This window comes from Mesoplodon mirus (genome assembly GCF_964341445.2).
Source record: "Mesoplodon mirus genome assembly, chromosome: 18".
Lineage (NCBI taxonomy): Eukaryota > Metazoa > Chordata > Mammalia > Artiodactyla > Ziphiidae > Mesoplodon > Mesoplodon mirus.
The window spans coordinates 48031621-48046130 of record NC_138994.1 but is presented as its reverse complement, the minus strand read 5'-3'; the positions used below and the strand labels follow the sequence as shown (position 1 = coordinate 48046130).

Here is a 14510-nt window from a genome sequence, read left to right as displayed (position 1 = left end):
GACGCAACTCGTAATTGGCGGGTGTGCTTTCATTCGGACTCTAGCGATTGGTGGTTGACCAACTGTGCAGCGCTGATTGGGCAGCAGCGTAAAGGGGGGCCCCGCCCTGATCCCGCCCCGCCGCTGGGACAGACTGGCGGAAGGGGAAGTTGGCGGTGGGGGGGGGGGCCGGCGGCGGCGGGGAAGATGGCGTACCAGAGCCTCAGGTTGGAGTACCTGCAGATCCCCCCAGTCAGCCGCGCCTACACCACCGCCTGCGTCCTCACCACCGCCGCTGTGGTGAGCAGCTGCAGCGACAGCTTCTCATTATCCGTGCTGGATATAACCGGGTCCTTGGGAAACTGGGGTTTGGGCCTCCGGGAAGCTCAGAGGGGTTGGTCTCAAGGGTGGCTGGAGGCGTACAGGGTTCACTTTGGGGTTCGGAGTGGCCCCGTTAGTGCTTATCCGGTGACCCTAGAAGGGAGAGCTGCTCCAAGAGGGCTGGGGGATTAGGACTGCGGGTCAGTTTCTGAGAAATAAAGGCAGGATCTGTACCAAGTCAGGGCTGCGGGAGCCGCCCACCCAGGAAACGTGTCTGAGAACTGCGGTGGCCAAATGATAATGTAGTGACTAGTGGAAGGAGGGTCCGCTTACTGGAGAAACGTAGATATTGAGGATAGAAAGCTGGAAGTTGTCGAGCGGGAAAGTCTTGAAATACAGAGAGTCTGTAATAGAGGTTGGCTGGAAGCACCCAGCCCTCACGGTGGCAGGGTATTGAGTCTCGGTTCTTTTGAGTGAATTCTGTTGCTTCACACAGCTGTTTCAGGTGGTGCCCATGTGTTGGACAGATTCGTAGCAGCTGCTCTTACTTGCCCTGTATCTAAGATATCACCACCTGCCTTCCATACCTTCACATTACCCTCAACTACTGAAACATCAAACAGACTTTTACTTTGTGTTAGGTATTGGGGAATACAAAGAATTGTATCAATTCTACACAATTCTTTACCAGCCTTTTCCTCCAGCCTAAGAAGAAAGCCAAGAAAGCCTTAAATGATTGAGCCTAAGTGACCGAGAGTGGGAAATTGCTGGCCCTATTAATCTTTTGTTGTAAATGATGATATTTTGTTTCTTGATTGACTTGCTTGAAGAAATTCTTTTTCTATTTCAGCAGTTGGAATTGATCACACCTTTTCAGTTGTACTTCAATCCCGAGTTAATCTTTAAACACTTTCAAGTAAGTGGTCCATCACAACCGCCATTAATGCCTCAGTTTTTAAACTTGTTTTTCTTACATTTTAGTAGCTAATCCTGTCATATACTGTCTCAAAGAATTCAGTGGGAATACTTGATTATAAGGCTTATGGAGGTGGGGGGCGGGTACAAAGCAGTGATTCTTGCAGCCTGGAACTTTTAAGAGATTCTCAAGCTCCTCATCATGTACCAAATCAGAATCACCAAGGGTAGGAATTAAGAATCTGTATTTTATTTTTAAAGTTCCCTTCATGGTTTTGATTTGATGTGTCCAGTTCCTGTATTTAGGAATCACTGGTTCAAAGTTAATGTTATAGATTGAGAGGAGACTGATCAGCTAGCTGTCCAGGGAGAGTCTCACAGGATGCCCTTATTTTGTGCATTCACCACCATGTACCACACCTACCACCTTGGTGTTACTGCTATGGTCCTGTTCAGAAACTCAGTTCAGTTAGTGTTCTGATCCATCTTCCAGGGATCACATCATCCTAACGGAACTCCAGAAGACTGACATCTAAGACAACATGCCAGTGTATTAGATTACAGTGAGAGATGGTCCTTTCCAGTAATTTGAGTGCTAAAAGAGAGATTTGTTTTCCTGTTCTAGAATGATCATATAGGCTATAGTTGGAGTAAGAGAGAGACCCCAAAACCAGTAATTCTGTCTCTACACCTGCTGTTGCCTCTGTCCCAAATGTGTTTCATTCACTGTATACCCACTGAACTCCAGCTTGTCTTTCAAGATGCAGCGTTTGTGTAGCCTTCTCAGATTTATCCTCCCTTGTGTCCTTAGGGTATCTGTAAATACTTTTTTTATATCTCTCATCTCATACTTGCACTTATTTATATGCTTGTCTCCTCACTAGGTTGAGGACTCTAAAATCCTGGATGCAGTTAGTATGTAGTAAACAATCCTGAAGTGTTTCAACTTTAATAGTTACCAATTCTTAAGAATTAAATGATGCATAAAGCAGACCTGTGGACCCTTATCACCGCCTTCTTCCTCCTCCACTCATATGGCTTCGCAGGGAGCTATAGTCCATCCAAACAAACGAGACTTGATTTTGCTTGGGGTTAAACTCTTGTTTTTTTTGTTTTTTGGGGGGGCTTTTTGGCCACCCATGTGGCATGCGGGACCGTAGTTCCCCAACTAGGGAATCAAACCCGCATCCTCTACAGTAGAAGCATGGAGTCTTAACCACTGGACCACCGAGGAAGCCCCTGAGGTTAAACTCTTGACACCAGTATCTGCAGTTGGAATTAGGATTTCTAAGTTTGAGTTCAGTCTCCCTATACACGCTGTGTGTCCTTGGGCAGGCCATTTTAAAATCATCCAGGTCTCTTACTTTCCTCATATGTGAAATGGGGATGGTAGTGCCAACCTGCTCATCTCACAGGATAATTAAGATCGCATGAGAGAACAGAACAGTTTAAAACACTTTAAATGTTAAAGTGTTCTGTCATTGTGAGTAGTTGTTTCTATTGCAGGTGTGCGTGGTTTGGGTGGGTAAGAGTATATCAGGGTTTGAAAATGAGTGTCTGTGTATCTACCAATTAGACTCTAATTGTTAAAGTCTTAGGTCTTTACTTATAGGGAGTTGACTCTTTGTTCAGACTAGAACTTGAGCATTTGCTTTAGAGTTACTCTTCACTCTGGATGTTTCTGATGACTAATATAGAAACATTTCTTAGCAATTGATATTAGATCCAGCAATTTTCCTTTCATATCTTGAGACTATTCATTAGATTGTGATACTACATATACGAAAGCACTGTTTCCTATTCTGCAAATTAACCTAGTCTTTCCATCAGACTTGTCCCATAATTTGCCTGACCATATGGTATGGGTTTAAAAAAAAAAAAAAGACTCACAATTTCAAGTTTTCTGTCCTACTATCCTTAGAAATTTCCTGGGGCAAGTGATATCTTTCACTGAAGCAGCACAAACATTCAGTGTCAGGTTGTGTGCCTCACTTTTGAGTTCAGACATAGTATCACCTATTCATGGCCTTCCAACCCTTGTAGTCATAGGATATCTCCTTTGTCTTAATATAAAAATGTTTCCTGGTATATTTTACTTAATCTATCTTTCTCTTGATTTTTTTCTTTTAACAGATATGGAGGCTAATCACCAATTTCTTATTTTTTGGGCCAGTTGGATTCAATTTTTTATTTAACATGATTTTTCTGTATCCTTTACTAAGTGGGGTTAGCATAAAAACTTTAGGCTTACTTAGGAAATACAATATTAAGTTTGAAACTATTAATCCTGTTACTTTTGTTACCATCTTAGCTGTAACTTCTGGCTACTGGCTCAGTGATACACAGAATAGTTGGTCAGTTAGTAATGTTTTGAGGGTGTTTATAGGTCACTGTTTATTCAAATGGGAGGTATTTAACCGTAAATTGTTTACACTTCTGCCCATAAGCCACTTACAAATCTGATCAAGGGAGAGCAGAAGTGATTTAATTGAGGCGTACTTACAAAATAACACCGGCGGGCCCCAAGTGATAAAACACAACCTGGGGGATGGAGAGCTTGAGATCTCCTTGGATCTTGGTTGCTGGTTCTACTGGTTGGAAAGACAGTGCCGTGTCTCCTGGGCTCGCCGTGTTCCAGTTTGTTGAAAGAGAGGAAGAGTTGTGCTCTGATCAGATGGTAATTGGGGCCATTGAGTAGGGCATTTCTCCTGCACCCCGACCCTCTGGATTAAGAGGGGAGTTACAGCTCAGCTCATCTGCAGTAGACAGAGGGCCTTTTAGGGGTGACAGGATCCCTGCCCTAGGATGGATTCCTGTGTCTTCTGTATGGTGTATCATTCTGGTAAGTTTCTAATAATTAAATTTTTTCATTGTAATGCCTCCTTATTGACTGAGGTATAGCAATGCTTAACTCCCTGGCCTGAAAAAGCAGATTTTTACATGAAGCTTCTTGATGGGGATTTCCTCCAAATTAGGTTGTGAAAAAGCAAGGATGGTGTAGATTATGGTGTGGCTGAACATGGGGAAGACAGTACAAATTTGAGAAGGTGTAGTAGGTGATGGGAAGCATGTTTATGTGGTGTCTGGCTTAGTTCCCCAGTCAGGAACAGTTTTTGTAAAACATGGAGCCGGTCTTCGCTTCACCTTGCCTAAAATGCCTGGTAAAAGAGAAGCAGCCATACTACCACTCATAAATACTCTTATAGAAACAAAGGCTGACTTCTTACACATAAAGTGAAGTCCAAGTGTACTTCAGTGATACATTAAATTTTACTTTCTTCATATTTGTGTGCTTAACATTTTCTTAACTTGGAACTTAAGATATCGTTACTGTCGAATGCTAGAAGAAGGCTCTTTCCGAGGTCGGACAGCAGACTTTGTATTTATGTTCCTTTTTGGTGGATTCTTAATGACTGTATCCTTCAACAAATAGAACAAATACAGGAAAATACTAAAGAACTCCCTCTCCCTTCCTAAAGCTTTTCATCTGTCTCCCAAAATTCACTAGATACTCGGAATGAACAATAAAAGTAGACCCCCCAGATATTAGCTTCAGGCTCCTATTTATTTTACAGCGTACTTTATGTGACAGCTTTTCTAAGCCTAGAGGTTGGACAGGATGCTTTTCTACTGTTAGCAAGTCAGAGGAACTTTTAACCCAGGTGGGTTACTATTAAGTATCTTAGAAGTATTGTTGTTGGGTGTACTTTACTTTTAAACTAAGTTGGTAAGACGTTTATTTGGTCAACATCAAAACTTTGTAAAAAATTTTTATTGGAGTATAGTTGCTTTACAATGTTGTGTTAGTTTCTGTTGTACAGCAAAGTGAATCAGCTATATGTATACATATAGCCCCTCTTTTTTGGATTTCCTTCCTGTTTTTTAGGTCACCACAGAGCATTGAGTAGAGTTCCCTGTGCTATACAGTAGTTTCTTATTAGTTAAATAAATTCCTTTTTTGAAAAAAGAATTGTCAACTGAGTACCAGACTTGAATGTAGCCTTGTCTGACAAGATGGTTTTGCTCCAGCTGGCTTGATACACATTTCTAAAGGTCCTCATGGTAATTACTGACCAAGGAATTAACACATACTCCAAAGAGGCAAGAACTTCATGAAAGCAGAATATGAATTTGAATTAGCAACACTTCAGATGATGTCGCCTAAGCAGGTTTTTGCCTCATGGCTCTGGGTAATTATTTTCAGGCTTTTTTTTTTTTCTTAAAGATGTAACTACTGCTCGCCTTTCCTAATTCAAATTCGTGTTAGAACACAACCCTTAGTTCTCTGGCCCAGTCTTCCCCATGATACTTAATGTTGCTGTTTTCCTTAATGCGAACTGCTAGCTTTTTGGTTTGTTTGTGAGCTTAGTTTTCTTGGGCCAGGCCTTTACAATAATGCTTGTCTACGTGTGGAGCCGAAGGAACCCATATGTCCGCATGAACTTCTTCGGCCTTCTCAATTTCCAGGCCCCCTTTCTACCCTGGGTGCTCATGGGCTTTTCCTTGTTGTTGGGGAACTCAATCATAGTGGACCTCTTGGGTAAGATTCTTAGCACTACTTTTTCTATTATTTTACTTGCAAACTTATTTTGTCACTATTTTTCATGTTAATTCTGCCTGGCCTTTGTATACAGCTATTATAGGATTATCTGATAGTTGTAAGCTCAAAGACTACAATATTCGTTTTCAAGATGTTAATACGTATATTGACATTTCTTCCTAAAGAGAAGAAATGTTTGTTGGTAGAGCCTCCTGCAATCAAATTTCTAATCCTCTCCCTCATCCTTTATTTCTGGTTGACTCTAGGTATTGCAGTTGGACACATATATTTTTTCTTGGAAGATGTATTTCCCAATCAACCTGGTGGAATAAGAATTTTGAAAACACCATCTATTCTGTGAGTATTTAACACCAGGTTACATGTTCCTTGCAGATAAACCGGGACTCCTAGCACACATCGTTCAGGCCAGTAAATATTTGGAGATTGAGCAAGCTGGCTGCCGTTGAGGAGCAATTGGATTGGGTAGGAACAGACCATGCCAGAGTTGTGGCAGGAGGCTCAAGGTGTCCTGAGGCTGATGTGGTAATTGCTGTCCCAGCTGACCACCAGCACCTCCTGTCCCAGGGAGGAGCCTACTGGTTTCATGAAGGATGCTGTCTGAGTTTAGAGAGGTGAAGTAACGAAATGGGCAAAACTGACTAGAGGGAGGTTTCTAAAGGTGGAATGTCTGGTCTTCCAAACAGGTGATAGAGATAAGCAGTGAAGTAGAGTGGAAATAGCTCTGGGCTGGAAACCAGGTATACCTGTTCTGCCAACCAGCCATGTGATTTTAAGCAAGTCCCTTCTGCTTTTTCACATCTCAGTTTCCTGAGGGTAGAGCTTTGATTTATAGGACCTCCGTCTATGCCAGAATTTTGTGTCCTTGGGATGTACTGCATTAAAAAGGGTTCACTTGAGGAATAAAGTGTGAGTTTTTATTATTAAATGTTGATTGTAGAATAAGCAAAAGCAAGAAAGTAAAATCCTCCATAATCCCACCATTTAGATATTACAGTGGCTACCACTGTTAACTTTTTGATACGTATTCATGAGCCTTTTACTATCTGTGTACTCTTTAAAAAATGCTATTTCATAAGCTTCCTTCTAATGTAATATATCATAACCATTTTTCCATCATAAATGTCCGACAGAATTGTAACAGCTGCATGATACCCCCGATATGAATGGAGCTCGATTTACGAATCTCTTATCGATGGACACTGATGTCCTTCTTGCTCTTCCTTCCATGACTGGAGTGGTGAACATTCCTGTAGCTACACATCCACGTAGCATGTGTAGCAGCGCACCCTTTGCACACGTCCATGATTATTTTCAAAGGATAAATTCCTACAAGTAGAATAGCTGTTCAGTTTATTGCCAAACCGCCATGCAGAATGGATATTCAGGTTTACATTTCCACCAGCAACGTATAAGTGTCCATTTCCCCACATCTTCATCAAATGTGGGAGAGCCCCATGACCCCCTTTAATGTGCGCTTTCTGTAAACAAGCACAGTCTTTTACATAGTCAAAATCTGGAAATAAACATTAATTCTCAGACCCAATTCCACTGTTGGCAGTTGTCCTCAAAATATTCTTTATAGCAGAAGAATGCAGTTCAGATTCAGGTGTTTCGCTTTGTTACCATGTCTCTATAGTCTCCTTCAGTGTGGAGCAGCTCCTCAGCTTTACCTTGTCTTTCGTGACATTGATGTTTTTGAAGATTATAACCCCATTTGGTAGAATGTCTCTCAATTTGGGTTTGTCTGATGTTCCTTCACATTTAGGTTCAGGTTTTGCATCTGTGGCAGGAATATCAGATAAGTGATACTGCGTTCTTCTGATTGCAGCCTATTGGCACAGGACTTCAATTGGTTGAATTTGCCAAAGTGGTGGTAATCACTTTGATTACTTGATTAAGGTATCTGCAGGGCTTCTCCACTGCAAAGTTACTTTTCTTCCCCTTTGTAATTAAGTGTTTTGTGGGGAGGTACTTTGAGACTACGTAAACATCCTTTTTCTTATCAAATTTCAATTCATTTATATCTGCAAGAATCCATGGTTTCATGTTTTATTCATGGATTATAATCCCTTATTATTGTTGTTTATTTTGATACTTATATTGTCCCAGATTTGGCCAAGGGGAACCTCCTTAAACTGGCTTTGAAGTACTTTTCAACATGCTCCCATCTTTTTGTTTTGTTTTGTTTTAAACCAGTTTGTTACTTTCTGGCCTAGCAAGATATCCCAGGCTCATCTTGTGCTCTTCTTGACCGAGTTGTAGAATCAACTATTTCTTCAAGGAGCCCTAGTTCCTTTTTAGTAGAGAATGGTATTTAGAAGCCAAGGTCTGGGCGGCAGATGTGCTTATTGCTTTTGGAGTATTACTACTCCCGAGTCCTCTCAGTGAACAGAGCAAGGGAATTATATACATATGCATATGAGTGTATATACACGTATGTTTTCAGATCTATGTATTTTTAAAACATGGGTATATGCGGATACTCGCAGTTCTGGTACAACTCCACGTGATTCATTCAATTTTTTTTCCTTTCTATATTTTTCCTCCAATATTTTATTATGAAAATTTCCAAACTTACAGAAAAGTGGAAAAAATTATACAGTCACATTTACCTAGCACATAGATTCTACAATTAACAGTTTACTATTCTTGCTTTTGTACATCTATCTATCCCTCCATCCATCTTTCCATCCCAGTATACTTAATTCTCTAAATATTTTAGAATGTATATCACTAACTAGAGTTCTTTTTAAAAATTAATTAATTGATTTATTTATTTATTTGGTTGCACCAGGTCTTAGTTGCAGCAGGCGGGCTCCTCAGTTGTGGCATGCGAACTCTTAGTTGCAGCATGCATGTGGGATCTAGTTCCCTGACCAAGGATCAAACCCGAGCTGCTTGCATTGGGAGTGCGGAGTCTTAACCACTGTGCCACCAGGGAAGTCCCTAACTAGAGTTCTTTGTTTATATACAACGAAATACACAAATCGCAAGGGTTTCAACTAACGGGTTTTCATAAATGCATATACCTATGTAACCCAAACTCCTCCTATCAAGATAAAATTACCATTACCCAGAAAGTTCTCTCAAGCCCGTTTCTTGTCAACCCTGCCCCCTTCCCCCAAGAAACAATCGCTCTGCTGATTTTGTCCCTCCACAGATTAGTTTTGCATGTTCTGCAGCTTCATGAGTGGAATCGTATAGTATGTGTATACTCCTTTGTATAAGGGCTCTTTCATTCAACATAATGTTTTTGAAACTCACATTGTTTTTCTTGTAACAGTAATTTGTTCCCTTTTTTGCTGAGCAGTATTCTATTTTATGACAATCCACCCCTTTCCATATTTCCCCATCCTCACTGACAGTGAGAAACCCGATTCCTGTTATCATTAATGTTTTTACTTATTTAATTAATGCCCCCATATGTAGCCAGTCTCTCATCACTGTGTCCCCTGTTCCATATGGATGCCTTGCTCACCCTGCTCTGCCTCAGACTCCCTGTGTCGGGCTGCCCTCTTATGGGGGTGCCCTCCTTACCCATCTCAGGCTCTCGACACCCTGCAGCAGGCCAGCTCCATGTGTGCATGCCCCAGTTGGGCTCTTGACTCCCTATGCAAGGCTGCTCCCCTAACCCCCATCCTGCTCTGGGCCACCATGGCTCCACCCCTCCCCACCCCCATCCCCCCGCATGGACACCTGCTTTGTTCTGCCTGACCTAATGTTTGGGAAGTAGATGAGGGGGCGGGTCTCAGTTTGTAACATGCTTTCCTTTAATGCTTGTGAGAGCAAACATTTTCATGTTTTTTAACCATTTGGATTTCCTTTTTGAATTGCTTGTTCAGCTCCTTATTTTTCTTTTAGTGCCTGTTTATTGTTAATTTGTAAGAATTAAAGGAGCTCATATTGAAATATAGACGCTTTTTCTGACCCCAGTATAAAACAGGAGTTTTCAGATAATCTAATTTCATCCGCTGTGGGCAAGTACAATTAAAAACATGAATGCAAATAGAGGATATGCTTCTTTAATGGTTACTTCTTTAAGGGAATTTTGAATGACCATATAGTAGTATTTTAAAAGTCTTTTGGACATTTGCTATCCCTTCTTATGCTCCATGTGACTTTTCTTGGAATAACTTGTTAGTTTTTTTTAAAAGTTTAATTACAATAAAGTATACATAAAATTTGTCATCTTACACATTTTGAGTGTACTGTTCAGTGGCATTAAGTGCATTCACATTGTGCTTCTATCACCACCTTCCATCCATAGAACTCTTCATATTACAAAAGTGAAACTCTGTATCCATTAAACATGAACTCCCCATTCCTTCTTTCCCTGGAGTCCTTGACAGCCACCATTCTACTTTCTATCTCCATGAACTTGACAACTCTAGGTAGCTCATATAATTGGAAACGTACAGTACTTGTCCTTTTCTGACTGGCTGATTTCACTTAGCACATGTCTTCAAGGTTCATCCATGTTGTAGCATGTGTCAGAATTTCCTCTCTTTTTAAGACTGAATAATATTCCATTGTATGTATATACCATTTTGTTTGTCTATTCATCTGTCAGTGGATGTTGGGTGATACCTTGGTTGTGGGGAGACATTCATGATAGATTCAGGGAAAGGTTACAAAACAGAAATAGTGTCTAACTTTTGTAAAATTACATATATAAAAGTTCTGGAAGGGGCCTCCCTGGTGGCGCAGTGGTTGAGAGTCCGCCTGCCGATGCAGGGGATACGGGTTCGTGCCCCGGTCTGGGAGGATCCCATATGCCGCGGAGCGGCTGGGCCCGTGAGCCATGGCCGCTGGGCCTGCGCATCCGGAGCCTGTGCTCCGCAACGGGAGAGGCCACAACAGTGAGAGGCCCGCATACCGCAAAAAGAAAAAAAAAAAAAAAAAAAAAAAAGTTCTGGAGGAATATTAAAAGCGTCAGTACCTCTGGGGATTTAGGATGTTTTGCTCATATATATTTCCTGTTTTCTCTACAATTACATGTATTGCTTTTGTAGTAAAAATTAGTAAAGGAGGTCAAAGTTAATGTAAATGTGAAATAATTATGAACCCCTTCAAAATATGGTAACTGTTTCACTGGCAGGCAGATGTAGTGCTTGTCCATTGGTGGAAACCCCATGGGATCTTTTTGATCTTGGAGTAGTATTTAGGACCTAAGATGACTCTGGGACTAAATTATATCTGTTGGCTGTCTTTTAGGAAGGCTATTTTTGATACACCAGATGAAGATCCAAATTACAATCCACTACCTGAAGAGCGGCCAGGAGGCTTTGCCTGGGGTGAGGGCCAGCGCCTCGGTGGCTAAAGTGGCAGTGCCAATAACGAGACCCAGCTGGGAAGGACTCAGTGACATACCCATTGGGATTCTTTTATCCTTTATGTTGCAAAAGTATGGACACTTTTGACAGCTTGACAAGATTTTGACTCCAGAAGCACTTTATGAAATGACACACTGGTTAATCCAGAAGACATTCCCAGCCGTTTGCCAGTGGTTCCTCACTATACTGGTTCTGAAAGTGTAAAATCTCTTGGAGCCAAAAACACTGGAGAAGCAAATACCCTGCTGCCTCTAAGGAACAAGTACCCGAGTACTTGAGTTCTGTGGTGATGGGCAGAGTTTTTCCTCTTCCTCCTCCTCTTTGATAGACGAGGCCGTGGTGTAAATGGAAGTTTCAGAGAGGACAAAATAAAACTGAATTCCATCTCTCTCTCGCTGAATTAAAGCTTTTGTGTGTGATCTTTTACATTATCACCATGTCTTCTAGCTCTCCTGCATAGGTCTGCACTCAGAGCAGTTTACGTGCCCGCTCTTCCTATGTCTTCACGGCTTTCGACTGGATTTCATTTCAAGATTGGAAGTACGTGGCTGAGACACTATGGCTGTGTACACAACTTACTAACCCAGAATGCCAGCTCCAGTGGGAAGATTTGTTTCTGTTGTCCAGATAGTTTGTTCTCCGTTTGGGTTTTACAAAACTTCAAGTTGTCAGACAGCGTGGTGGAGAAAAAGGGTAGGGTGGATCTAGTAGGGGAGGAATTCTGTTGTAGGAGAGTCAAGTAGGCGTGAAGCTAATGTACCGTGTCATTTATTTACTCTGCATTTCTCTGCTCGGAAATATCCAGGGAAAGGCAGGTCATGGCCACCGTTTTAGAAAACAACAGAAAGATCTTCTTTACAACTGGGAGACAGGTTAGAATGTTGACTCTTAACTTGAGATGACCAGGTACCAGTCAGGCAGGGATACATTTCTCCTGGGTCTTTGGCTGGTGAACATGTATCATTTGCTTCATGAAAAGCCAAGAAGCTTTCAGAGACAAGTACCTGGTTTATGAATACCCCCAGGAAAGAGATTAATTCAAATCATTCTAATAAGTGGCATGTAGGCCCGGGAACATTTCCCAAATAGTTCCAGCTTGGCTAAGGGGTTGCTTTCTAGAGTGTGAGATTTCCCTCAGAAGGATGAACATGAAGTTTAGATTAAACATAATAAACATCTTAAATGGGAATTTTCAGATCATTTGCGAAGTGAAAAGTATTTTAATATCTTTAAATGGAATATACATAAGTAATGGAATTTAATATAAGTACGTGCTGCTAGTAATTCTGAATATGATTGTTGCAATTTTATGGAACGTGGGTTAATGGGACTGCTTTTTTTCCTAAGTGGCTTTAAAAAAAATCTTTAAATGCCAATCTTAGAATGTATAGTCCTTATGGGATTCTTAAATTTTGTCTTGCCTTTGTTCAAGAAAGCTTTTAATTAGAAGGTTGGTTTTGTTTTGTTTTGTTTTTGTTTGGGGGCTAGAAATAGGTTTCTCTAGTTAAATTTGTTCTTCCTTAGTTAACTTTGAGTTATCCAATTCATGGAATATCTGGTGAAATTTTAATCTTAAAATCTATTCACTGAGTGTTCATTTAAGTAGGGAATGTCTAAACATACTGATGACTGGGTAAAACGGGAAACATTTTGAGTTTATGGCCTAAACGCAGTCAGTTATGGGATTTTGGTCTCTCCGATTTTATGGGATGAGGATTCCTAGTGGCAGGATGCCATGCTGTGCTACTACACTGTGTCCTATGCAGTTGGCATTCCAAGCACTGACCTTTTAATTTGAGTGGCCAGTCCCACTACCACCATCCCTGGCCCAGTGTTGCGCATCCGGATACTTTGGCTCACCTGGACATAAGGAAAAGTCCTCAATTCTTCCCCAGCTTACCTCTCAATCTTGGTTCTTCCAGAACACACTTCTTTTTCTTTCTTTTTTTTTTTTTTTTTTTTTTTTTTTTTTTTGTGGTATGCGGGCCTCTCACTGTTGTGGCCTCTCCCGTTGCGGAGCACAGGCTCCGGACGCGCAGGCCCAGCGGCCATGGCTCACGGGCCCAGCCGCTCCGCGGCATGCGGGATCCTCCCAGACCGGGGCACGAACCCGCGTCCCCTGCATCGGCAGGCGGACTCTCAACCACTGCGCCACCAGGGAAGCCCCACTTCTTCTTCTTAATGCAAGTCAACTGAAAAGCGAGATTTGATACATGGAATCTTGTGACCAATTTACCTGACATACATAGAATTTAAAAGATTCCTGAATTCCACCAGTAATACTGAAAAGCACACCTAAGGCATACCTTTTTTGTTGTAGAAATACAGTATATGTTCATTTAAAAAAAATGGACGTGCAAATTGCATCTCCATAGGAGATACACTTCATACATTTTGCTGTTTTTTTCACTATGGATTTCTCTTTGTTTCTCTCTTCCACTTGTTCTTTCTCTGTGTCACTGTTGTACGTCCTAGTATCTTTCATACCTCTTGTGTAGTCTCTAAGCAGAGAGCACCCAAGTCCTGGATTCTTGGTAATGAAACCCTCACTCTGTCTGTGGGGCCTATGAAATTAGGAGATATTGGCGCTATTGGCTTGTTGGGTAAAGGGCTTCCTAGAATTGTCATCTGTCCTTCATAGCCTGCATTTTATGTTGTGGCTGTGTTTTCCTTTGACAGGTAAGTGCCATCTGTGTTGCCAGTCATGATACTGCCGTTGTTTTCAGTGTTCTGTAGGCTGTCCCCTAAGCTCCTTACATATTTTACAAGTTTGCATTAAGTTTGTTGAACTTTGTATAATCAAGTCACTCCTCTGCTCAGAAATGCACAGTAACTTCTTGGTAAGCCCCCATATCAAATGCATACTTTCTGTCTTCCTCTGAACGTTACTCCCACTTCTACCTAACAGGGACCTCAACTTAATTTTCTTCAGTTCTTCAAGGCCTTGCCCCATTCCTGGCTCCTCAAGATACCTTGACTCTAGGGCCTATTTCATTGCCTATGTTCTTTGAATCCCTATGACACTTTGAGTCTGTACAACATACTCTTACACCAAATTCTATATTGTATTGTTCTTAGCTGGTACATGTACATTAGTCTTGTCTCCTTCATGAGAATGTAAGCTCCTTAAGAGCAGGAACCATGTCTTAAATTTTTGTATCCACCACAGTGCCTAGCATAGTGCTTGGCACATGGGTGCTGAATAAATACTTTGTTTATTGATCAGCAAACTATTATCTGGTATTTTTAATTATAGAGGGATTCATGTATGTGCATGCAAGCTTGTACCTAGTTGCAGAGGCTTATGACTGTCTCAAAGTGGGATGGAGCAAAACAACATAATCAACGGCAGGGGTTTGGTGGTCCGACCAGCCAGCCAACAACAATGACCACCAGCTGGT

General features: G+C 41.4%; 1 protein-coding gene across 2 annotated transcripts; it reads left to right on the top strand.

Annotated features, from left to right (window-relative positions):
- Positions 1–137: 137 nt before the first annotated feature.
- DERL2 (derlin 2) lies at positions 138–14274 on the top strand. Of its 2 annotated transcripts, XM_082602848.1 has the most exons (7): positions 142–279; positions 1151–1216; positions 3349–3422; positions 4537–4630; positions 5560–5755; positions 6022–6112; positions 10991–14274. In XM_082602848.1, the coding sequence occupies exons 1-7, from the start codon at positions 187–189 to the stop codon at positions 11094–11096; spliced, it is 720 nt and encodes a 239-aa protein (XP_082458974.1). In that variant the 5' UTR covers positions 142–186; the 3' UTR covers positions 11097–14274. The 2 variants fall into 2 exon arrangements, with proteins under 2 accessions (XP_082458975.1, XP_082458974.1); XM_082602849.1 differs by lacking the exons at positions 3349–3422; positions 4537–4630; positions 5560–5755 and having other exon boundaries at positions 138–279.
- Positions 14275–14510: the final 236 nt, after the last annotated feature.